Source organism: Halyomorpha halys, unplaced genomic scaffold (assembly GCF_000696795.3).
Source record: "Halyomorpha halys isolate HHAL.00 unplaced genomic scaffold, Hhal_1.1 Scaffold2130.1, whole genome shotgun sequence".
Taxonomy (NCBI): Eukaryota; Metazoa; Arthropoda; class Insecta; order Hemiptera; family Pentatomidae; genus Halyomorpha; species Halyomorpha halys.
Genome location: NW_027107016.1, coordinates 23,151 through 48,316, shown reverse-complemented (window position 1 = coordinate 48,316; position 25,166 = coordinate 23,151). Strand labels below are relative to the sequence as shown.

The window sequence follows — 25,166 nt, the reverse complement described above, 5'->3', positions numbered from 1 at the left end:
AAAGCTATTATATAAGATTAGGATTGAGAGGATATAAATGGACGGTGATGAAAGAGGTTAATAGCCACCGAAGGCTTTGATGGGAGGCGGCCGAGGTCATCGATTTTTGGCCTTCGACCCTTCCTCATTGGTTAATGGTCTTTAAGTGACATGTGGACCGTGTGAGTATTGAGCAATCTGGGGAAGGTATTAGGGTTATTTCTTAAATTTCAGTTTTATAATCAATTATTATATATTGTTGAAATTATAATTGTATAATAAAAGAAATGTGACTAAAAGCGTCTTGATGCAATTTAGCAAAGTAAGAATAATGTCCATCCAGACGACTACAGGTCCTAGCTTCAACTCGTATATAAATTATAAAATACGAGTACCTCCTCAAAGAAAATGAAATAATTGAATCAGCCTGCTCATCAACAAGTTAGGAGAAAAAAATATTTTAAATATCAGGATAGAACTCCAAAGCAAAAAATCAAAAAGGTGGTAAAAATATATTTATATCTAAACAACTTCAGCCTACAGAGAGTTATACAAGAATCAAAGAAGGCAGATGAACCAACGAGCAGGACTGCTTAAGAGGAGAGAATCGAGTCTGTGAAGATGCTCTCCTACTGACAAACTTCTCCCTATACTTGGCGGTGTATTTTCAATCATCCAGAAAATAAAGAGCTAAATCTCATGACAAATCATTTATTCACGGTAGAAACTAAATTATTTACTCACAGTAATAATCAAATTGTGAGGATCCAACAACGTGCAGAAATGGTTTCAATCATTTGATACATTACTAAATCGGTATATTTTTCTTATGAAAATATGTTTTCATTGTATGGAGCAACAACAACCATTATTATTTTTTTATATGAAAAACAAACAATTTTCAATGATGTCTGCAACTATTTTTACTGTATATAAAAACATTATATGTTCACCCTAGCATCTAAAAACCTTCAGTTTGTTTTTTAAATCAATATTTCTAAGAACCTGAAATTTGCTCGCTGAATGTTGTTGGTTAAGTCACAAGTATCTAGGGAAGTTTGTGTAATAATAAAATGGTGGAAATGAAAAGTGTTTTGAAATCGGCATACCTCTTTTTCAGATTAAATTAAATGAACTATCCAGGGGTGAAAAAATTAGAATAAACAAGAGTTTCAGTATTTTCTATAAAACACGTAAGCTCTGTCAGCTATGTGTGTGTCGATTGTCTTATAAACTCGGTATACCTATGCAAAATTTGTTGGTATTTAATATCAGATAATTTTTATTCTTATTGAAATAGTGTGACCTGTCTTAAATGCAGATTTATATAAAAAAAAAACGAATTCAAAATTTTAAAAATATTACTTTTATAAACAAAAAATCTTCCTGTAAAGTACCTTTAATTTTGTTTATACCAAAAAACTAACTATTTTTACTTATAATAAAAGCTAAAAATTATGAAATGATTTGATAGTTAACCCTAGGAGATCGGGAGATATTTGTTTCTGTATCAAAACACATTTCCGGAAACAGTAGTAGTATAGACGTATTCAAAAGTGTTGCAATGCCAAAGATTTGAGAAAACATTTTTACTAGAGAAAGGCTTTGGAGGTAGTGGATTGTAAAAAAGACACATAAATAAAAGGTCTTTCTTTACACGAGTTTGACAGAGCAGGCGCATTTATAGCATGCGTGATTTCTGTTCCATCAGTATTTTAACTGCTGTCTTGTCCACAGAATTTCGAAAGTGAAGCCAATCTTTCAACCGAAACGCTCATTTTGACAGTTAGTAATATAAAAATATCTGTTCTGAGCGAGAATTTATTTTTACTTAAAGTAGGTTGGTAAGTGAAAGTTTTGTGATACGCTCACCGCAGCTGATTATTATCATTCAACCTAGATATATACTCCTGATTTAAACAATTATTTATTATGGGTCCTTGCTTTTAATGAACCATTACCACAATTAATTAGTCAGAATCTTATTTTATTTGATTACTTCGACGCATTTTATAATGTTGACAAAAAATAGAAGATTTCTTCTAATCTTAAAAGCCAGAGCCACTTAATGCTTGTAAAAATTGATCTTCAAGTAATAAGAAGTGTAAAAGATGCGACACAAAGTCAACTGACTCTCTGTACACCTATCCCTTTTCAAGTAGGATTAATTCATCGAACTTCCTGTCACAAAAATAAAAGAAAAAACTCCATAGGCCATAGCTCAAAGCCAAGAGACGAGACATAAAGACGTGAGATACTTCAAAGGAAGCCACACGAGTAAAGTAGCCGGAGCGGAGGGGAAGAAGGACTTCTTCAAAAGACTTTTGTTAAGTTCGGGTTCTTCCTTAGTTTCTTTACCCCTTCCTGATCATAGACAAAAGGATCCTCAGAGCGGAAAGGACATCGCAACTCAAGGAGTCGGAATTGGATGGAATTGGCAATGCCTCCTCCTGCCCAAAGGTCAAGACTTCCTTTGTTCTTTTTTTTTAATTATTCCATTTTTTTAACAATCGTCATTTATAAAAACATTTTAGTTATCTATATAAACCTTTTTTTTTTTTTTTAACGATGAATTATGATAAAATAAACAAACAATATTTCTGTTCAAAAGGGACAGAAGGGAATATTTTTAAAAAATCGTTGAAACTAAACATGATTTGAAATTCAGAAACAGAACATGCTGATATTGAACTGAAATGGTGACCTCTAGTGCAAATATTCTACCTTCAAAGCACTCAGCACTTCTGATAATTATAAAATTGAGTAGGAATTAAGTTAACTGAATGGAAAAAAGAAATCATATCTGTTATTTGAAAGTAATGGAATAGATAAAAGTAATCATAAAACACACACAAAAAATCTATGCCCACAAACTTAAATAGGAAATAAAGATTTTTTTTTTGTCAATATAAATGATTAAAACTATTTTTTTTTCTTACCTCCTTTAATTTATTTAACATTTACTGCATATTTAGTGCCCTTCCTTTGCCACATATCATTATAAAGAGGTTGGGCTGGGTCCGCTGGCCGGTATTGTAACCTTGTAACCCTTCAGCGTAGTTTTACATATATATATATATATATATTTTCTCTGTATTAAATGCTTAATAAATTAAAGGAGATAAGAAAAAATAATGTTTAATAGACATAGACTATTCAAACAGACCTACTAGCACGTAGGTTGGTCAATGTACGACATGTCACAATCCCACAAGGTCATAACACAAAAATATACCATCCTTCCCGTCCGGACCCGACCCCCCAGAGACGGTCCTATATCACTTTTGAAATATTTTCTTCAAACAGGAAGAGAAGACTTCAAGTTTAATCGAACAATATATAAAAAGCGCCCGAAATTGGAAAACGGCGTGTCAATCTTCAAAAATGATTAAAAAGTTTTTTTTTCCCATAACCTCTATTTCTGAAATTTACTGTTTTAGCATTAATATATATACCAATATATATTTTGTGTCTGCACTGTTTTCTTCTTCTGTAGTGGCCTATATTTTAGTGAGTTTTTAAGTAGAAATTTTGTTGTTGTAGGCGTTCTTTGAATTTTATAATGTGCTGGGACACACATTGGTTTTGAAATTTAAACTAAACCTAAAAAACTTATTCCCTAAATACGTGTCCAGGGACTTCGTTTCTGAATGTTTATCTGGTTTATTGCCAACGCTCCGGAGGGGGCGCTGGTGTAAGGGTCCTGAACAGTGAATTTCTTTGGTGCCGTAGAGTCGAAAAACTTTATGTGCCTGCGATGGATGAACTCAGGCACAGTGGGTAGTTCGAAGAGCTCGTGTAGTTGATCTGTCTTCAGCTTCTTCAGCGATGTTGGCCGCACAATCTTCTGCAACACTATATCCTGGAGGCGTTGTAGATGGCGCTTTGTTCCTTCTCTGAGATGGGTGAAGAATGGAGCATCATGTAGAAGTGCTGGTCTCAAAACACTTTTTTAAATTTGAAGTTTGAGCCTTAGTGAGAGTACAGGTGGTGTAGCCGGTCAATGATCTGAGACGGACTCATTTGATTTTCATGTAGCAATGACCTGACAGCGTAATGTGGCGATCCAATTTAATGCCCAGATAAACTATAGAGTTAGTACGTAGTTTGGCACCTGTAGCGTACGAGGTAGTCTGGTTTTTTTCCCTTTCTGTAGTGCGCACACCACGCAATCTGTTTTGCCGGGTTTATCTGGATGTTGAGATGGTGCAGTTTTCTCCGCCCGCTTGAGGCCATGTTTGGCGCTGGCGCTGCTGCTATAAATCGTGATGTCTGCGAAAGCAGTGGCATTGGTGTTGTTATGTGTATTGTATGTATTGTATTGTATTGTATTGTATGTATTGTGGCAATGGTGTTGTTATGCCCCACGACATCCGCAGTGTATATAGAGAAGAGAAGAAGACAGGACAGCCCCTTGTGGAACATCGCACGTAACTGAGATTGTTCTGGAGTGATTTTCACGAACCCGTACTAGCTAGGCTACGGTTGTTTAAAAACTATACTATAATGCTATAGAGCTATACGCTGGTCTGACGTAGATAGTAGTCTGTCACTAACACTTTATTTAAAAAATGCTTTACCTGTGGAATGGTGTGGTCATTTTTCCTGATTATAACCGGTGAAAGTTTCTTATTTGGTGTGGGCGCCTGCGTAGGTGCCTCTTCTGATGTTAATTGTCGCAGTGACCAGTAGTAATTAGAGAAAGCTACCTTTGCTGCTATTTCTTCTCCCTGGAATTCATTTTGAGCTACTGGGGCAGACTTCTTCGGAACTGGTATCTTTGTGGCTTTCCCTTTTACGGTCCGCGCGAGGAACGTCGTCGGGTAGTGGTCCCTCTAGATTGTAGAATGCAATTTTCATAAAAGCTTGAAGATACAGATCTTTAACAAAATTCAAGACTAGCCAGCGTCTTATTGAATTGAGAAAAGTAATTAGAATAGAAGGGTATTAAAAGTACATAGGGAAGGTGCATGCCGTATCTTAAGATGGAGTGAATTATAGAGGGATAAATACAATTTTAAACTGGGATAGATCTATCGAAAATTAATTGTATCCCAAAATCTCCAATCCCATATCACAGCCCTCGAAGATTGGTGTCGTAATTGGAGGATTAAGATAAATTCCAACAAATCACCTTTACCCTTCGTCGTAAACCTACTGACTGCCCTACAGTTTCATTTAATGATGTTACTCTTACCCCTGTCGAACAGATCCGCTGCCTTGGACTACATTTGGACAAACGATTAACCTAGAATCCTCACACCAGACTGAAAAGACAGGAAACTGCATGTCGACTATTACAGCACTTACTAGACAAACGGTCTAAACTTCCAACACATTACAAAAGACTGATCCACATGACTGTAATAAGGCCAATCTGGACATATGGAGTTGAGCTTTGGGGCTCCACTAAACCTTCGAATTCCTCTCGTATTCAATCCTTACAATCCAAAATCCTTCGTAAAATCCTCAATGCTCCTTACTTTGTCACAAATAAAATCATACATAAAGACCTTAATGTTCCCTATGTAACCGATCTAGCCCAAAACAGTTATTACTCCTTCCATTATAAACACTCTAACCACTCAAACCCCCTCGTTTCTAATCTTCCATCCTCTTCCATTCCTGACAATCCTCCGAGGCGCCTGAAAAGAAGATGGCCACGAGACCAGCTAATGTAAAATGTCATTAGAGTGCTAACAATAAGTAGTCAGAAATCAGATTTCTTGCAGTAATGGGGTAGGACTCGAGGATATTATAATCATTGGATGATATTCGTGATTCTTTGGTAGAGGGGCGTATCTTGGAAATATTGTCTTCGGAAGGAAGGAAATAGCCACCGTAGCTCGGAGCATTGGTCTCACACAGGAATGTGCCAGTCTCATTAACAAATCTTGAGAAGTTGTTCATAATTCTAAGTAGGGATTTGAACTACTCGTTCAATTTTGCCCCGACATTTATTTTTCATCTATTTTTTTTTCTTTATGAGTCCTGAATATTTTTTCTTTATTTTCTAAACTTTATTTGTTTCTTAATGTCAGACTTTTAAATTTGTCATTATTTAATATTTTAAAATCTAGATTTTATCTTTGTAAACAATCAGTTATAAACTCTTATTTTCTTCTTCAATCATCTCATTGTTAAATATGTGTCGGTATTGTAACTAACCTTTTAGCAGGTAGGATGGTAAAATCAGTCACATAAAGTCAAGCTACTCTACCGATACGTAAATGCCTGTATCTTCAGTTTGGGATTTTTCCATTTTCAAAGAAATGCATAAAGCTTTAATTGGGGTAAGGAGTAAAAACTTTAAGAAGACGTTACAATTGAAAATCTCCAGAAACCAAAGAAACGGAGAACTGTTCACATTGAACAATTAAAACTACCTGTATTAGATAAATAGAATACCATTTTTCGGTGATTTCTGTTATTAATATGTCAAATTTTCTATAAATTATTTATAGCACCTCTTTTTATTTTATATGTGTTACTTGAAAAGAGTACTTTTTTATAAGGTCTTATAAGGTCTAATATACTTATATTTATTTTTTTTAAGTTTATGAGGATTGTTCGTGTACTGGGGAGAGGGGAGGAGGGAGTGTTACTGGCTGTCAGCAGGACGGATCCCATCAATAAACAGTCTTGATTTCATGTTATCTACCTTTTTCCTTTTTTTTTGTTTTTAAGTACTTCCTGCAGTCACGTAACCTGTATACCTATGTGTATAATTTTTACTTTTAGCTTTGTATAATTAATCAAATAACCATTTAATCACATCATGTCGCTATCTCTTGAATAAACTGATCACAAGATCATTTAATTAACTGAAGGTTTTACTACATCATTATGATTATAAAGTACTAAATTTCTACTTCGCAAATGCAAATGTTCCAACTCTTAATGCGGTTCTCTCCCGTTGTAATTCAGGCTTTAATAGTCATCATGCCGGGGAGGTCGTTATAATTTCACTAACCTGAAAGGAATTTCATGTAACGCATTACTTGAGGTAATCAGCTCTACCCAGTAATAGGCCTTAGTGTCTGTCTTATTAGAATTTCTCTCCTTTGTCCATTATTGCATATATATAATTGAAATATTTACTGGAATCATTAAAACCTAAATTCCAATCTCCCTTTATCGTTTATATAATTATGAGCATATTTTATGCCATAAAGCAAGTGCTACCATTGAATATGTTATGATCAAAGTGAGATTGGTTGTATTTACTTTTTTTAATTTATAAAATTAAAAATTATTTTTGCTCTGATAGAACAGAGCTAGTTAATTCGATGTGAATAATAGTTTAATGACATAATACATAATTTTGAAAAAACCATCCACTAACAGCATTTAAATAATATTTCTACATCAGGTCTTGAAATAACCGGGGATATAAAAGGAAATAATTGTTGGAGGATAGCCCTGACAAAGTGGGGCGAAACGTTGGTATACAATAAATAGTTTTCTTTTACTATTTTGATACCATTATTGACCGCCACCCGGACTTCCCTCCAATAATCTAGTTCATACGGTCAACTGTCTTCTTTCAAAAAGGAAGTGATGTTAAAAAACAAGTGGGTTAGGGAGTTTATTGTGGAAAGATGGAATATGATGCGGGCCGAATCGGCAACATATGGGATATAAATGTCACTAAGGATGAGTTCATTTGTGATAAAATAAGAAGCATTGAGACTTTTACGAAGTATTGTAAGTAAGGATGAGAGAGGAACGGGAGGTTTAGTCGAGTCCGAAGTCCTGTAGTCAACTAGCTCATTATAATCATGTAAGTAAGCCTTTTGTCTGGTAAGTGTTGTAAAAGTCGGAATTGTACACGCGGTTTTCTGTTTGTATGAAGATTACCTAGGCAATGGGTCTGTTTAATTAAAATAAGTGGAAACTATAGGACAGGCTCTAGGTTTACCACCAAAATGATTTGTTGTAGTTAATTTAATATTCCTGCTTGCACACAATTATTCAATTATTAAAGGCTTATTTTAATTTGTATGAATGTATCAGATGAGGTTGACCTAACGAAAAGAACAAAAGTACTTGCTAGTCAACTCTTTTATTTTTACACTTTTTTAATTTTTGTCTTTGTTATGGGTCGAAGCACTCAATGATTTAGTGTGTCTGCCTAAGGTCTAATGCTGTCATACTATAATGAGTTATTGGAAGCACATATGTGTTAATATTCTTGAGATTAGAGGACGGAGATTTAATACTAGAAAATTCATATTTTTATAAACGTCGTATAAATGTATCAGAATCTTCAAAATTATACTTAAAGATTTTGAATCCAAAATTTTTAAATTGAATACTTACTTGATTAGTAAGTAGTAAGGTTACTTATAACCTCCGATTCCTTTATAGCTTAATTTATTTTGAATCACTTCGTGGTCACCAGTAACAAAACGCACAGAGACTAGTTTTATGTATATCAGTAAGATAAAACATGAAAATATCTTTCTGTATGTCAATAAGGAAACGCTGGGACGGTTACTCTAATTACTTAAACTTGGAGGAAGGAGGAGATATACTGATAGAAAATGTGAAGCCGAACAGGCCGGTCTCTTGATTGACCCCGGGACGTGGCAGAGTTGTAGGGGAGGAATACCAGCGAATCTCTTAGGGCGTGATCTTTTTGGCTTTATTTTTACTTTGAAAAAATTTGGGTTATACCACCACCTTGTACAGCGTTTTCGGCAAAGGCCTCCATAAACTCTTGTAGTTAATAAAACATTGATAACAAAAAAATAATTCTGTAACGGACTACCTAAATCAAATATTTTGAACTGTCTTGTAAAAACTGGGAGAAACGAGAAAATAAATGCCACTTATTCAATTAAAAATCGTCGTTTTCACGGACAGAAGAAAACTCTCGATTATAGAAGTTAGTGCAATGTTTAATTAATGGAAGAAAATATTACATTACTATTTCAGTTTGAGTTAACGAAATTGTTAGCGTGTAAAATAATTTACATACGAGGGAACTCTATCGCTATAAATCTGACCAAGACCATTGCCCACCTGAATGGAGGCATTAATAAAACGACTGAGTGACAATGGGGAAGCTATTTGGACCGAACAATATGACCACTATTGGATGCCCTGTTCCAACAATCAGGTCAGAACATTGCCCATTTTCGAGGCAATTACACGCATGTGAGCTTTGGATTCCGTATAGAAACATTCGACATTTATACCAGAGCTGGTCCACTTTCGATTCTCAACAATGGTTCATACAGTTATAAAAGCCCTGTGGATGAAATTTCCTGCATGTACACCATCGCCATGAATATATAGTAATTTTAAATTCTTCAAAAATATGCATTGTGTGATGTAATATTATTATAATCAACACTGATGCTCAACCTGAAATCAAGAAGAAACGCCGAAAAAAAAGGTTGTATACACGTAATTAGAGGTTTTATTCATACTCATATACTAATTTATTTTTTATACCTTAGCGACGTATTTGTCCATCGTCGTTTTCGAAGACCACCATTTCAATGTTTTAGATTTTTGTTCTGATTTTGGAATTTAGTCATTGGTTGTTTTTATGTCTCAAAATTCATAAATTATTTAGCTCAATAATTATGTATAATTTCAATCATCCTCATTATTAATATATTTTATTTTTGTTGCCTATCAACTTTGTCTTGTATCTATGATGATGCAATCTTCCAGCTCGGTCAGGTATGCATGGCTCGACCCCTAATTTCAGTAATATGGAGAAAAAAAATAACTACCAATGATAAATCAATCTCCAAACTTAATATATATCCTCAAACAGAGGCAAATTTTCTGTAATTAAGTACAACTAAGGTATATATCCGTCATAAATCATATAATTATTTAGAACCATTTTTGACAACCAGATACCTTTTTTCTAATTAAACATACCTAATTAGATTGGTTTTCTCAAATACTAAGTATATGCTGTTAGCTTAAATAATATATGTATAATACATAGAAATCATTTAAATGTAGTAACAAAATATCCAATTCATTACAATGAACGGAAAATGGTACATCACTTTCATTCTCACAGGTTCAATTCTAAGTAATTCTAAATATTTTGTAGTTTCAATTCTACGTACATCACCTTAGTTTTTGCTCTCTACTCTCATTTTAATCATGCCATGAATATAAGTATCATCCCTAATTCCATTTTGAATTTAATGCATTTTCTCACCCCAAAATGAGTTTTGATAAGTGCATGAGTTATCCCTTATCATAAATATGTATACAAATGTAAAATAATAACATAAAACTATGAAGTAATTTAAAATTCCCGAGGATGTTGGAACTTAAATTTTCCTAGATAAAATACAAATATAGGTAAACCTCAAATATGGGTCGAAGCGTATTATACTGAAAACGATTTCAGAAAATATCGAAAAACAGTAATATATTTCAAATATATAATTATCTATATATATCATTCTGCTAACAATGTATCTAATTGATCATAATTTTAAAATTATATAATTGGATATTGATTAGATAACTAACTAAAATAACTACTAGCCCACCGATTTTCATTATAACTCTAGTCTTTTTTTTTTTTTTTGTTCTTGATTTCATTATCTTCAGATTTTTTATGAGGTTACAGATAACGTTTAGAAATTTATCAACGGATTTTCTTACATGAATTGACGCCACAGACATTCTGCTTCACTCAAAAGTCTTAGACGGCTGAGAAGTTTATAATTTGACTATTATATTATTATATCAATTCACTAATTGTTTTAATATATTAATTTGTGCCGTATTTTAATGTTAGAACTTAAAAGTAAAATTGCTTTATTATTTTATACAATTCCAATTTCTTTAATGTATGGAATTTTTTAACGTAAAATCTCCATTTCTCTTAATCACTTAGGGTTTGTGAAATGTCATAGACTTATTCATTGAAATAAAATTAAAACAGTTACGAAGTATAATGTATTCCGTAATATTTCTGAAAACCGTTTGCTTGTTCACTAATGAAATATTTGAATTAGTGTTTCTGAGAAAAAAAAAAGTTTATTACAGCTCCCAGTATAAATTTTAATGAAAGAAGTTCTAAAATATGTCCTTTGTATTTTTGAACAGAATATTACTTAGAACTCAAAGGTCAATAAGTTCAACTAAATCTCAAATGAGAAAATAACTTACACAAGATATGCAAAACTTTGACTCATCTATATTAAGCCAAAACTTCATTACAGCAAATCAGCGTTGGAAAAAAGTAACTTCAGTTATATTTAGTTGTAATTAGTGATTCCAATTAGTTTAGCTCAACTGAAAATTATAATTGTGGGACACAATTACAATTACTGTGGTTCATAAAATTGTAAAAATTAACTACCAAAATTACTCGTAATTCTAATTTCAAATTTCAATAATTGGCAAGTAATTTAAATTACTTTTTGTCCAACACTGCCTCATGTCATATTACAATAGGTTATACCTAAAATTAGTATTCCATTAAGAAGTACTATTATGTTTTTTTAAACCAATTTTAAATATAATGCTCATATTGTTTGACAATATAATTCTATAGTCGTATCTAATAAATTTACTAAAGAAATGTATTATCTATTAAATCTATTACGTATTATTATGAAATAGAAAATCAAGGGGATATAAACAAGGGGAAAAAAAGTTTGAAAGAGGCAAGTCCGATCAGTTATTTTAAAAAATTATATTACAGAAAACAATCATTTAATGTTTGCATAATTAATATATTATCATATTTTCAGATTATTTTGGAACAAAGTTTTATAATAATTTATTCTAAGAGCTTCAGTAATTAATCTAGGTTTGAAGAAATATATCAAAATTTGAACCGATCAATCTGAGTAACCAACAGATTATATTTATGCATTTAGATAATTGATTCATAATGCTATAAAGATTTGTTTTAATTAGTCCATATTATTGACAAATAGTAGTACTAATTATAATTTAGTAATGATTTCCATTCTCAGGCTGATAATGATTCTCCATTACTGGCTTACTTCCATCAGTGACAGCAGCACATAGGCAAAGATCGGGTAGCGGTTCTTCCACAGCTCCATTCTTCATTGGCTGGTGCCTGAGAAAAAAAAGATATATAATATGATTATTTATATTATATATAAATTATTATATGATTATCCTATTATATATAATATGATTATACATTAATTATTCTTGTTTAAAAATAGACCATATTCATTAATCGTTTCAATGGTTGTACGATACGCAGGCGTTATTAATAAATTCATAATGTGAAGAGGTAAAAAACCCCAAGTAACATTTCCTTTGTTACTCCAAAGATCAGTAGTAAGTGAATTTATTTTGAGAAATCTATAATTATGTCTATTTGCACTCAAATTAAAGCTACTTTAATTGTCTATAAAGTAGTTCCTGACATCTATCTTTGTATGAGTAGTAGTTTTCATGATATTTGCTAAAATAAGTTGATTTTTAGTTGTTCGGACACATTTTCTGAAAAATTTATATTTATTTGAGAATATCATAAAACTACTACTACTATAAAGGTTCCTGATATATATTTTTTCAAAAATTAAACATTTTATCCAAACAACTAGAGATGAACATTTTGTGAATTATTTTGTCAAATATCATAAAAACTACTACTCCTACAAAGATAATTGTTATAAACTATTTTATAGTAAATTTAACTAGCTTTAATATGAGTGCAGATATCTGTACTTCGAATGGTTTCTGAGATATGTTTTTTCATATATCAAACTTATTGTCCGAACAACTATAAATCAATTTATTTTAGCAAATTACATGAAAACTACTACTCATACGAAGTTCAACGTCAGGAACTTCTCAATAGTACATTAAACTAACTTTGAGTGCAAATAGACATTTTAACGTCGAATGGTTTTTGAGATATAGATTTCTCAAAATAAGTTCACTTACTATTGATCTTTCAGTACATGTTTTTTATGAAATATTGCTTTTAAAAAGACATATCTCGTGAACTATTCAACGTAAATAGTTCTATTAGGTCTAATATTTTAGAAAATTTACTCTACTTTAAATAATGTTCTCTTAGATTTTCTAGCGTTGTTGGTAGTTTTAAAGATATAGAGCTCCGAATGAAAAAGTACTTTTTTTTTAACGTTTTGAAACACCTGCCATTTTAATTCCCCCTACCTACGCTTGGAAAATTCATCAATTTTGACTAGTAATAATATATAGTTTTCATTAAAATAATAAAAAATTGGGGTGAAATAACTGCCTTTTTTCTTTCCGGATCTTGTACTAATAGAAGTATAGGACATAATACTAGAATTTGGTTAACTTTATGAGAATGATATTTGCACTGCACTATCTTTCCGAATGAAAGTGTACTTTTTGTTTCATTAAAAGCATGCAACTCTCCTTACAATTGGTTTAGAAGATATTAATTTATACATTTCAGTGAAACAAAAATAGTTTAAAAAAATGAACACAATGTTACTCTAAGTTACAGATATGTGTTTTGGAAATTTTATTTAATTAATTATTTTATTTATTTCTACGATTCATCATTCCATCACGATGAATGATTATTTAAAAAATAAAAATGGTAACTAAAATGAACATGAATAAACAAATTAATCACCACTTTTGACTTAAGAAATACGCTGGAATGTACCAATAAATAATAAATCCTTTGACAGACTAGACAAAACATGAAGAAGATAATAAAATATTATCAATAAACAAGGATGGTTATAATAATTCTCCAAATGTCATGAGATAATAGGTGATAAATTCAACCAGTTAATGATGACCACTTATGTATCGTTAAATATCAGTAAGAACTATTAGCATTACAGGAGTGATTTAAGACGTAAAATTTAACTGGACCAAACAATAATAACTTACCGTTATGTTCTAACTTACATACAAGTCATATTATTTATTAAAAAAGAGTAATTAAAGGAGTGATTATTTATGAAATGCGCTATCAGTAAACAACTTGGACTTATTACTAATGCAATATTTCTTTAGAAATGATATCTTATTTATTGTAATTCTATAGGAATAAGTGGCTTACCTGATATGAAACGCCCTGATTCATGACCTTATCTCTTCTAAGTGAAAAGAAAAATCCATTGATTTTATTTTCATTTTCTTCGTATTTTTAATAAATAGTTGATAATCGTTACAGGATTATTTTGGAAATTCATACCATTTGGAACACTGTCTGAGAAGCATATTGACAACTTATTCATGATTTCACCGTTTTACATACTTATTAGGTAGGAAATTGATTTATTTACATAAGACTTATAAGTAAAATAAGACGAGAAAAATATAACTTTTCAACTTTTTATTTAACAAAATGTGGAGAAGCACGCTTAGCTTTAGAAATAAGATATTTTTAGTTTACCATACATTATCGAAAGCTATCGCAATAATTTGCAGTCAACTAATCCATAGCACGAGATAAAACAAATCTTTTATCCAGGAAATAAGCAGATATTTCAGAAATAAGAGTTCAATAAAATATTGCACTCTAAGTGTGATATTTATTAATTATTTTTAACAAATGATTAGATTGTTTTAAATTTTTATTTTTTTAATATATTAGTTCCGAAAAGAAACGCAACATATAAAAACTTTCTTTTTTACCTATTAAAAATTGTTTTTAATAATAGTAGTATAAGCTGCCATGATCAATAAGTGTGAGCATTCTAAATGCTTTTATACCGTGCAAAGAGATTAAAATAAAGGGAATTAAATCATAGCAATACTCGTAACAAATAAATAAATAAAAAGAACGAAATATAAATAAGTAAATTAAAAAAATAATATGTATAAAAAAATTATTACTGATGAGATAAATAGAACATTTATAAAAATGAAGAATGAAGCTTCCTAGAGAATGACTGGCAGAGATTGTGCCCAAGGGTTGAGGGCGATGGCTCGGGAACTTCTGCTGTTGTTATTGTTGGTTTGTATATTGCAATGACCTATCTCATTTCGCAGTATCCAGATCAACAACTGGTCCTGTGTGATCTGTAAGCAAAACACAAGTATACTCATGTCCATTCTTGGTCTCCTGTAGTTGAAAGTATGTGCATGAAATATCTTGTCCATATCTACAAAAGTATGAACTAGCCTGTAGACGTCCTCATCTTTCGTTGTTGACTTTCTCGTATTATTTCGTTGTTTAACAGTTTTATATTTCTCGATTTACTCCTTTTTTAAACTGTTGGGGCTTTATTTAATTTCATATGTAAGTATGTTTGTCAGTTGTTAAAGCGATCGCTTGTTTTAGTAGACTTGTTTTCCTCAATTTGCTATCTTTCGTTTTTATAATTTTTGGATATTCGGTCAGATTTAGTGAATTTGAATCATATTTATTAAAATAGGAAAATAAATTCTTTTATGTTAAATAAATTTATTTCATTTTCTAATTTTTCTATTATTTGCTTAACAGTATCGTTTTTTTATTCTATGTCATTGTTTATCATATTTTTACTTTTATCTGTTGATTTATCCAATTTTATTATTTCTCCATTATTGCGTCTATATATTGTGGTTGTGGCTCATATTGGTATTGTTTTGGGGATTAAAGTTAGTCCCAATTTTCCCAATTAATGATTTTGGGACTGACAATTATCCTGATTTTTATATTGATTTTGGAATTGACGATAAACCCGATTTTCGGATTAATTTTGGGTCTCACAGTAATCCTGGTTTTTACATTCATACGTGTTTTGCGGATGTTGACAATCTTGACTCACGTAGTGATAAAAGATATGCTGATAGTTTGAGAATCTCTAAATGTGACAGCGAGATCTTTTGCGATTTCCATAATATTCGTATATCTTTGCCTCGTAATTATTGTTTTGTTTTTAAAATTTTTGTGCAATTTATGCATGTTCCCTCCTCGGTGTATATAATGTCCGTATAACCTTGTCATTATGTCTCACGGCGATTTAATAAGTTGCTATTCCTGGAGATTGCCCTTCCACCAAGACCTGGGGATGGCAAGGCACTGTTCCCTTGGTCGATGTGCTCGCCGAAGGAAGGGGTTTAGTCTCTATCTAAACCCAATCATTCAACACTAATAGAGAGGTCCCTTCCCACTAACGACAACGCAGACGGCGAGTAAGCGCGACAGTGCTCCCCTGCACACAGCGGATCAGCACCTACCTTAAAATGCCCTTCAGGCAAAAAATGAACATTTGTTTAATTTGTATTGAGTATATATTCTGATGTACATATGATGTTTAAAATATTAAAAACTTATAGAAGGATAAGAAAAAAAACAACTTTTTTTTATAAAATAGTAATAACAATGAAACAAAAGATACAATGGTTTACAAAATTATTATACCTCAAGTATTCTAAAAATTAGTTCCAGAGATCCAGTTTAAACCAGATTTAAGCAAAAAGTATTTGATTGACGAAAGATTTATTTATTAGAAGTTCGTGAATTTTTAACACGAATGATCTTTTAAAAATAATCTATAAAATACGAATAAACATTCCGAATACTTTTGTACTCGAACATCTGGAATATTATGTCAAATAAAAAAAATTGTCGAAAACAGAATTAGTGGAATAAATATTTAATCGAATATATTAATTCAATTTTTTTTAATTCGCTTATTTCTTACCATTTCCAATTGTAATTCTGTACATTGTAATTCTAATGTATGGGAGTCCCATTATACATTTTCAGACGAGTAGAAATCGAAAATGCTATCGATTTATCTAACATCGCATATCAATTTATTTGAACTTTTCTGATTTCAAACATATTAAGTGTCTCTTTGTGTATTTCTAAGATCTTCTATCTATCCTACATACATTAAATTGTATGGAGATACTACTATCTTCCTACAATTTAATGTAATTATACGAATACAAATGTACTTGTCTGGTTATTCGTGTATTTTTTTCGTATAAAAGATTATTCCTGTAAAAGAATCACGAATAATTAAAAGTCAATCGTATTTTTTTCCGAATAATTAATAATTAGAGTAGAAAATTCACGAATACAAACGTATTTGTCCCTCGTCAATCGAATAATATTAGCCCAACTATGAAAACTCGTACTCTTCGTACTTTTGAAATTCCAAGGGTGAATTTTGTGAGCAGTGCTATCAGTCTTCTTGATTACCAGAGGTCTTAGATCCTTGTAGTATTTTTGATAGTACAGGTGATGGAGTCTTCCTGTGGTCTTGAGACGGAAAAATGGCTGAGAATAGTAACTTTTTTATTCACTCTAGTCGAATCTAATTCCTCTTCGGGCGCCAAATATGACTATCACTCACGAAATACTTTATTGGTATAACAAAACACAGAAATATTTTTATAACAAGTGCTAATGATCTAATGATGCATACAATAATGCTACCTTGGCTTAGTAGGCGACATCTATGTATAGTGATGGGGGAACCTTGCTAATGTTACAGTAAATTGGTGGTCATCGGTGAAAGACCCGTGAAACTATTAAACTAAATTAAATTTAATTGAAAATAGAATAATTACATCTTGACACATTTCTACTTTTATCTGTATTTTATAAAAAATAGGTAGTAAACAAGAGGGTTATTGTACAGTGACCACTGTGCCGGCTAGCCACAGTGGTCATTGTACAATAACTATTTAAGAAAATTATTATTAACATAGGTCACAAGCTTAATTTCATAAATATATAAACCAAAAGGTCTAATAAACATCCGAGATATTTTATGCAACAAAAAAGGAATCCAGCGACAATATTCTGGTTTGCTGTCGAATATCCTGGATCGGATTAATGGTCAGGAGCGGTGGATGCCACCTCCCTCCCCTCTCCCCAATTTACGACCCGGGTATATAAGCAACCCGTTCCGAAGCAATTCCTTGGATCATTAACTTCGCCAACCTCACGTTAGGCTGCCCTAAGGACAGGATCCCAACCCTATAAAATGTAAAGTGGGTCAATCGACATGGGATCTTTATCGGTTATCCAATAGTTATAGAATAAACCCTGAGTAAATCGACGAATATAGGAATAATAGTAATAAGTCTAAATAAAAAATATTATAAACCATAAAGAATATACAATGATCTGTGATAATATAATTCAAAGGGAATTACTTTCTTAAATATTGTTACTGTTTTTTCATAAGCAAAAACTATAAAATAGAAATAGACACAATATAACATATTAGGAGAATGTTGATCATAATTAGTTAATTGTAAAGAAAAAAAATTAGGATTATGTGTGTAAATATAGATTATCTAATTAGTAAACCATATTGTTTATTGTACTATAAAGAAAAAAAAGAAACTAGTGTATTATTTTCTAAGGTTTATATAATATTTATCAAGGATTGTTGACGAAGCTAAAGAAAATTCTACACTGCAAGTACAATTTCTGGAGTTGAGCAATTAAAAGAGGAAATCTCACCGACACAAAATTATAAGAAAGCTAAATAAATAATGTTAAATAGTCCATAAACTGTAAGGGCATGGCCTGGCACTGTGCCCTTAGTTTCCGCAATCAAACCACCTGATGCGTGGGCACTGAGCCTCTAAATGTCCCGTCCTTCCACATCTATGGCACTAACGATCCTCACGTCGTCTGTTAATCTTCGGTCTCTTGCCATTAATTCCGTAATCTTGACCATTTGCCCCATTTTTCCCTCTTTTATTTTACCGTCCTTTTATTCCCGTTTCTTCCAAGGTACCCTTGTTGTTGTGGGCTGGCTGTAGATCACCATCCAGTTTCCTCTACTTCCATTCTTGATTCATCCTTTGTTGCGCTCGAATCAACCATCTCTTGAGCGCACTACACAAAGATTGCTCTCTCGGTAGACCTTCCTTTCTTTCCGTCTCTTTGGCCAACTGAACTTTGAGGATTGTAGCTATGAACTCCATTCTCCCATTGGCCTCCTCGACATTTACCGTTTCTCCGATTTTTTTTGTCATTTGATTAAACCGGCATATTGCCCTCTAGTTTGGCGAGGTTTTCTAACCTCCCTTAACATTTGGAGGATGTCTTCTTCCACCTCCGAAAGATCTCTTTAATCGTTCTTTAACTATGAGCCATTTGCTTTCTTCATCTGTCTGTATTTGATTCAGGATACACCTCATTATCCTACATACCTTCAACGAGCCCGCATCTCCTTTCTTTAGTAAATCTTTCTCTGCCTTTGATTTTATTAGGGGTGGTACATGGTATTGATTCTATTAGGGGTGGTGGACCTTCGCCCACGGCTGACACGCCCCTTGCAGACCTTTCTCCTGGAAGGGTTATAAATGGATAGCGGCCATGGACCTTTAAAGTAGCTATGTCCAATCTCGTTAAGGAAAATCAGCAGAGGCAGAATTGGGAGCGTTGAGGCAATGATTTCAGTTCTACGGGATTCCCGACAGGATTTGATCGGATGCAGGGAGGGAATTTGACAACAGTGTGATCCAGGAGGAAATGAGAGCGTTAGGCGTGGAATGGCACCTAAACACGCCAGGTCACCCCAAAAGGAGAGCGGGAATTGAGAGACTGCACAGTACCCTTGGGGATCACATTAGGGTCTATCAGTTAGATAAAGGGTTAGAGCCCGACGAACCGATGACAAATGCAGTGGCGGCCTATAATCATTCAATACACGCCATAACTGGATTTTCACACTTCAAATTTCTTTTTGGACTTCGGGGGCACCGACGGGATTATTGGGCCACAGCTGGTGGTCTTCATTGTATGCCGCAACTGCCTTTGGCATTGCCACGTCCGGTGCCAGCCCTTGGTCTACCTGGTACAATCGAAGGTGATCGCCGGGGTGTCCTGGTGTGTTGAGGTGCCATATGACATCCAGGTCCTTCATTTCCTTTCGTATCAAAGAGTTGTCAAATTCTCTTCCACCATCCGATGAGATGTGTTCGGGAACTCCGTAGAACTGAAACTACAAGCGGAGAGCTGCCAATAATGCTTGTGAAGACCTATCTTGCACCTGGTACACCATTGCGGCCTTACTGAAGAGGACAATCATGGTCACCCGTTTGTACCCCTTCCATGTAAATGTGTTGATTTGTAAATCTTTGAGTGGAGCACAAGTTGTAGGTATCTTTTCCTCTCTTCCTTTAGGCGGATGTGTGTCGCACTTAGTGCGTAGACAAACCTCGCAGCTTCCTACAACATCTAATATAGTCTTGCTCATTCCCCACCAAAAGTATCTTCTCTTCAACGCTTGCATAGTCTCATGGATTCCCCGGTGATTTGTCTTTCCCTGTTGATACGCTAAGGTGATTTCTCACAATATAAATTAATTGTGGGAAGTGACCTGCTAGGGAAGGTGGGTGCTTGGATTAGGAATAGCAAGGGAAAATGGAAGATTAAGATAGGAGGTAAAACCTACAAATGTCGTCAACAACAGAGGAATGAGGGTGCACGAATTGGGGCAATCAATTAAGCTGAGGACTGGAGACAACGACTCAAGAGGGAATACCAAGATATTTTTTTTACAGAAGGAGATATCTTCGGAGCTACCGGGAAGACTGTCCATGGGATCCCACTGAAGCAGGAGAGGGCAACATATGTAAAGGAAAGGAGATACCAACAGGCACTACGTCACCACATCCGGGAGGAACTCGAAAGTTTAAAACGACAGGGAATCATTATTGATAGTACATCCCCATACAATAGTCCATTATGGGCGGTTAAAAAGAGGAATGTGCCAGGTGAAACTACTGAAAAGTACAGAGTGGTGATAGATTACAGGAAGCTGAACGAGAATACCATTGACGAAAAGTATCCAATCCCCAGATTTGAAGACATTTTAGACAGGCTGGGCGGGGCGACGGTATTCACCACACTGGACTTGAAGGCTGGGTATCATCAAATTAAAATGCACCCTAATGATCAACATAAGATGGCATTCACTTTTGAAAGGGGTCACTATGAGTTTACAAGGATGCCGTTTGGCCTCAAAAATGCCCCCATAACCTTTCAGCGCCTGATGGACGAGTTTCTGAGAGGAATTGACGAATCCGTCTGTCAGATTTACATGGATGACCTCCTTGTGTTTAGTAAGAACGAGATTGAACACGTGCGACACTTGAATAGTGTGTTCCAGAGAATAAGTCATTTTGGGCTCAAATTGTTGGGGGAAAAGTCGGCGCTGGGGCAGGAACAAATAAAATTTCTGGGCCACACAATTTCTAGGGAGAGAGTTAAACCAGACACGGATCAAGTTTCAGCTATCAAGAAAATGGCAGTACCTAGTGACATAAAAGGAATTTGGAGGTTGTTGAGGACTCTAAATTATTACAGGAGGTTTGTTCCAGAAATGACGGAGTATCTCGTTCCGCTCATCAACCTACTCAAGAAAGGCAGGAGGATAATCGTCACCCCGATGATGGAGGACAATATCAGACGGTGCATGGAGAGGTTGCAGCAAGAGCCGGTACTAGCTTTTCCAGATTTTAATCGGCAATTCATGATTAGACCATATGTGTTCGCCAGAAAGTTCAAGATACACACTGACCATAGACCACTCCAGTGGGTGGGAAATCTAAAGGAATCATCAGCTAGGATAACTCGCTGGAAGGAGCTTCTAGCACAATATAACATGGAGGTTATATATAAACCGGGCAAAGAAAATGTGGTGGCCGATTGTTTGTCTCGAGCCATAACCACTAACGCCGTGGAACAAGAAAATGGGGAACCGTCCGGTGTCATGAGGGAATGGACGCCCAGAGATAAAGCGGAAGAAGATGGTAGGGAAGAATCTTCCAATAACGAGAGTTTGGCAGAAGAAAGACCAGGAGATATAGAGGAAATGGAGGAAATAATTAATGGCAGGAAGAAAAAAATTATTCGGAAGACGAAAACCACCGGAATGACCAAAATTAAACATAGTGAGTACGGGAGACGTAAAATAACGACGCATAATCTGGTCGCAACCAGGCGTGAAGAATGACCAGATCTGTAAAATTTTAAAGAATGTTTCGAAGCCTGGAGAAAAACATCACCTGTATGTTGGCAACGAAACCGTTTGGGAGAAGATCAAGCGGCTATGGCGTGATGAACAGATTGGAATGGACAGGACATACATCTGTTGTAAATTGATGGTGGAAACCCTTCTGGAAGAAGAACAACAAAGAGAAATCACCTTAGCGTATCAACAGGGAAAGACAAATCACCGGGGAATCCATGAGACTATGCAAGCGTTGAAGAGAAGATACTTTTGGTGGGGAATGAGCAAGACTATATTAGATGTTGTAGGAAGCTGCGAGGTTTGTCTACGCACTAAGTGCGACACATATCCGCCTGAAGGAAGACAGGAGAAGACACCTACCACAGATGCTCCACTCAAAGATTTACAAATCGACACATTTACATGGAAGGGGTACAAATGGGTGACCATGATTGACTACTTAAGTAAGGCCGCAATGGCGCACCAAGTGCAAGATAGGTGTTCAGAAGCAGTATTGGCAGCTCTCCGCTTGTGGTTTCAGTTCTACAGAGTTCCCGAACGCATGGTGGATGAGAATTTGACAACTCTTTGATACGAAAGGAAATGAAGGACCTGGATGTGATATGGCACCTCAACACACCAGGACACCCCAAAAGTAGAGGAGGCATAGAGCGGCTTCACGGAACGCTGAGCGATCACCTTCGATTGTACCAAGCACACCAAGGGCCTGGCACCGGACGTGGCAATGCCAAAGGCAATTGCGGCATACAATCATTCGGTGCTCACCGTTACGGGGTTTTCGCCGTTTCAGATCCTTTACGGGCTTTGTGGAATCCGGCGGGGCTACAAGGGCACGGCGGCGGACGGTGACGAGATAAGCAACAATCATGTCACAAGGAAAAAGGTACGGAAATAAGTCCGGGGAAAGTTGGAGAGGGAAAAAACCAGGAGAGTAGCTCGGGAGAATTTAAACCTCACAGATAGGAAGGGAATGATAAAAATTGGAACAATTGTATATAGAAAGTTGGGATCAAACAGGGGAAAGGAGATACAGCGATACGAGTGACCATTCAGGGTGATAATAATAAGAGAACATAATGTTGTAACTATTGAGAGCATCAGAGAACCCAAAAAAAGCAGGACCGTTCATATTGAACAACTTAAAATCCCACTAACCGAAACACCTGCGCAAGAGTAATCCGGAGTGCCCTCATCTCAACTTATCTGATGTGTTATGTTTTCTTAATTTTTTGTATGTATATAAAGAGATGTACCGAACCTAATAAAGCCAGTATGTTACAGCAGTTCACACGTGTTACATCTTATTCCTTCTTCTCTTTTTTGGCATTTGGCTTTCACCGATACTTGACTTATATATATATAAATAGAGAGAGAGAGAGAGAGAGAGATTTGTATGGAGAAGGTGGTCAAAGTAGCATAAATTAGGAAATGGCGGAATTGGTAATGCTTTTTACAAGGAGAAATTGACAAGGCTTTTCCTTCAAAACTTTTTTTTTCAAAGGATATTAAATGGAAAACAGTTAGAACACGTGATGAAAGTAGAATAAGAAAGAATTTCAAAACATTTAATCCACTTAGAACATTTTAGAAACGTGCTTAATATCCTATCTTTTTGATCTCCAAGACCTATTTATTGTAAGGTGAGTAACGTTAAAAAAATATATATATTTGTATGCTTTTCATTCGGAAGAGATTATTTGTCGTAATTGCTGCCTTATAAATTCATACATTTATTTATTATTTATTTAATGCAATTTACAACTGTATAAAATAATACAATAAGTAAATATGTTGTATGTTTCATATACACTTGAAAATCTTGGGAAGGAACCACACATTGGTGGTAAATTCAGAAATAAGTAACATAGAATCCTATACTTTGTAGTTATAGAACTGTTTATACAATACTTTACTCAGAAGTATAGAAAATAAAATAGAAGTTAGAGAATATGAGAGTGTTTTTCATTTTCGAATTACATGCAATCTGCATTGTTGTTTAAAGCAACAATAGATTTAATTTACCAAATAGATTGATGTAATTAATTAACAAATGTGTATTCAAAATCTATTAATAAGATTTTTTTTAAATATTGGTATTAAAAGATAGTGCTTTAATATTCATTATAAGAAGAACGTTAATATTAACTTGTTTTTTTTAATTAATTAAATAGTTTGATGTTAATCTACTCACGGTCCATAAGCGAAATGTTGACCGTAGCATGCAGCCTTCAGCTGCCTTACTTCAGCTTCGACGGCATTAATATTTTGCATCAGTTCCTGGCAGCGATGATACATCCTGTTCAAGGTCTCCCGAAGAAAAGAGATCCTTTCCATTTTCTTCCGTCTACATCTAGAAGCCGCTTCCCGATTCTGGATTCTGCGGAGTTGTTTCTTAACTGCGTCTTCATCGAGTGGCGAACGGTCTGCCTGGCTAGTTTTTACGTCTGACGAACTGGACACCTCTGCAGTTGCAGTACAGGATTCATCTGGTATCATCTTTGGGCAAGAGAAACTTCTCTCATGAGGATGATAAGGGTAGAAGTCTTCAAATGTGTTTGGATAAGGGAGTAGCATGTAATTCTGATCCTCTCTGCTTTCAATATAAGGAACCTCTATGTTGTTATAAGACATTGCAAAACTGAAAAAAAAAAATTGTCAAATAGATATTAATTATTAAAGTAAATATTCATATTAATTCAAAGACAGTTACTTCTCCTGTGGTTCGATGAGATCAGGTAATTGATGGTAAGAGAGCTGTAAAGACACTGCGGTTCAGGCTTGGGTTATGTACTGCCTGTCTCAGACTTTATTCGTTATCTCAGCCTATCAGGTTACACTTTACCAAAATTTTTTATTAAAGGTTTATCTATAACATAATTCTCCTGAAGATAAGGTAGTATCAATTAGCAAGATGATTCATAACATCATAGATTGATTGAGATAGAGACATTATCTACCCACTGATAATACTTAACCATTAAAGTGATTCGATTCAAATAATTAATTCATTTAATGTTGGGCAAGATATACATCATAAACATTAAAATTTTCAAAATAAATTTGAAATTAACATAAGAAATTTAATTTTAATATTAATGAAGAAATTTTAAGATCGAGCATAAAACCGATAGATTTTTATTACAAGGAACTTGATCCTAGTTCCAGCCTTTTATAGGTAGTTAATCTCAAGACATATGACATAAATATCGAATATCTACCTATCAATACAAAGATAACTACCGTTAAAAAAAAGAA

General features: G+C 34.1%; 1 protein-coding gene across 1 annotated transcript; it reads right to left on the bottom strand.

Annotated features, from left to right (window-relative positions):
- Positions 1–11,787: 11,787 nt before the first annotated feature.
- Positions 11,788–24,760, bottom strand: LOC106691172 (transcription factor JunB). The gene is made up of 3 exons (XM_014436854.2): positions 24,622–24,760; positions 24,103–24,549; positions 11,788–12,061 (listed from the first exon to the last, which is right to left on the bottom strand). Exons 2-3 carry the CDS (start codon positions 24,540–24,542, stop codon positions 11,932–11,934), a joined length of 570 nt encoding a protein of 189 aa, XP_014292340.1. The 5' UTR covers positions 24,543–24,549; positions 24,622–24,760; the 3' UTR covers positions 11,788–11,931.
- Between the last annotated feature and the right edge of the window lie 406 nt (positions 24,761–25,166).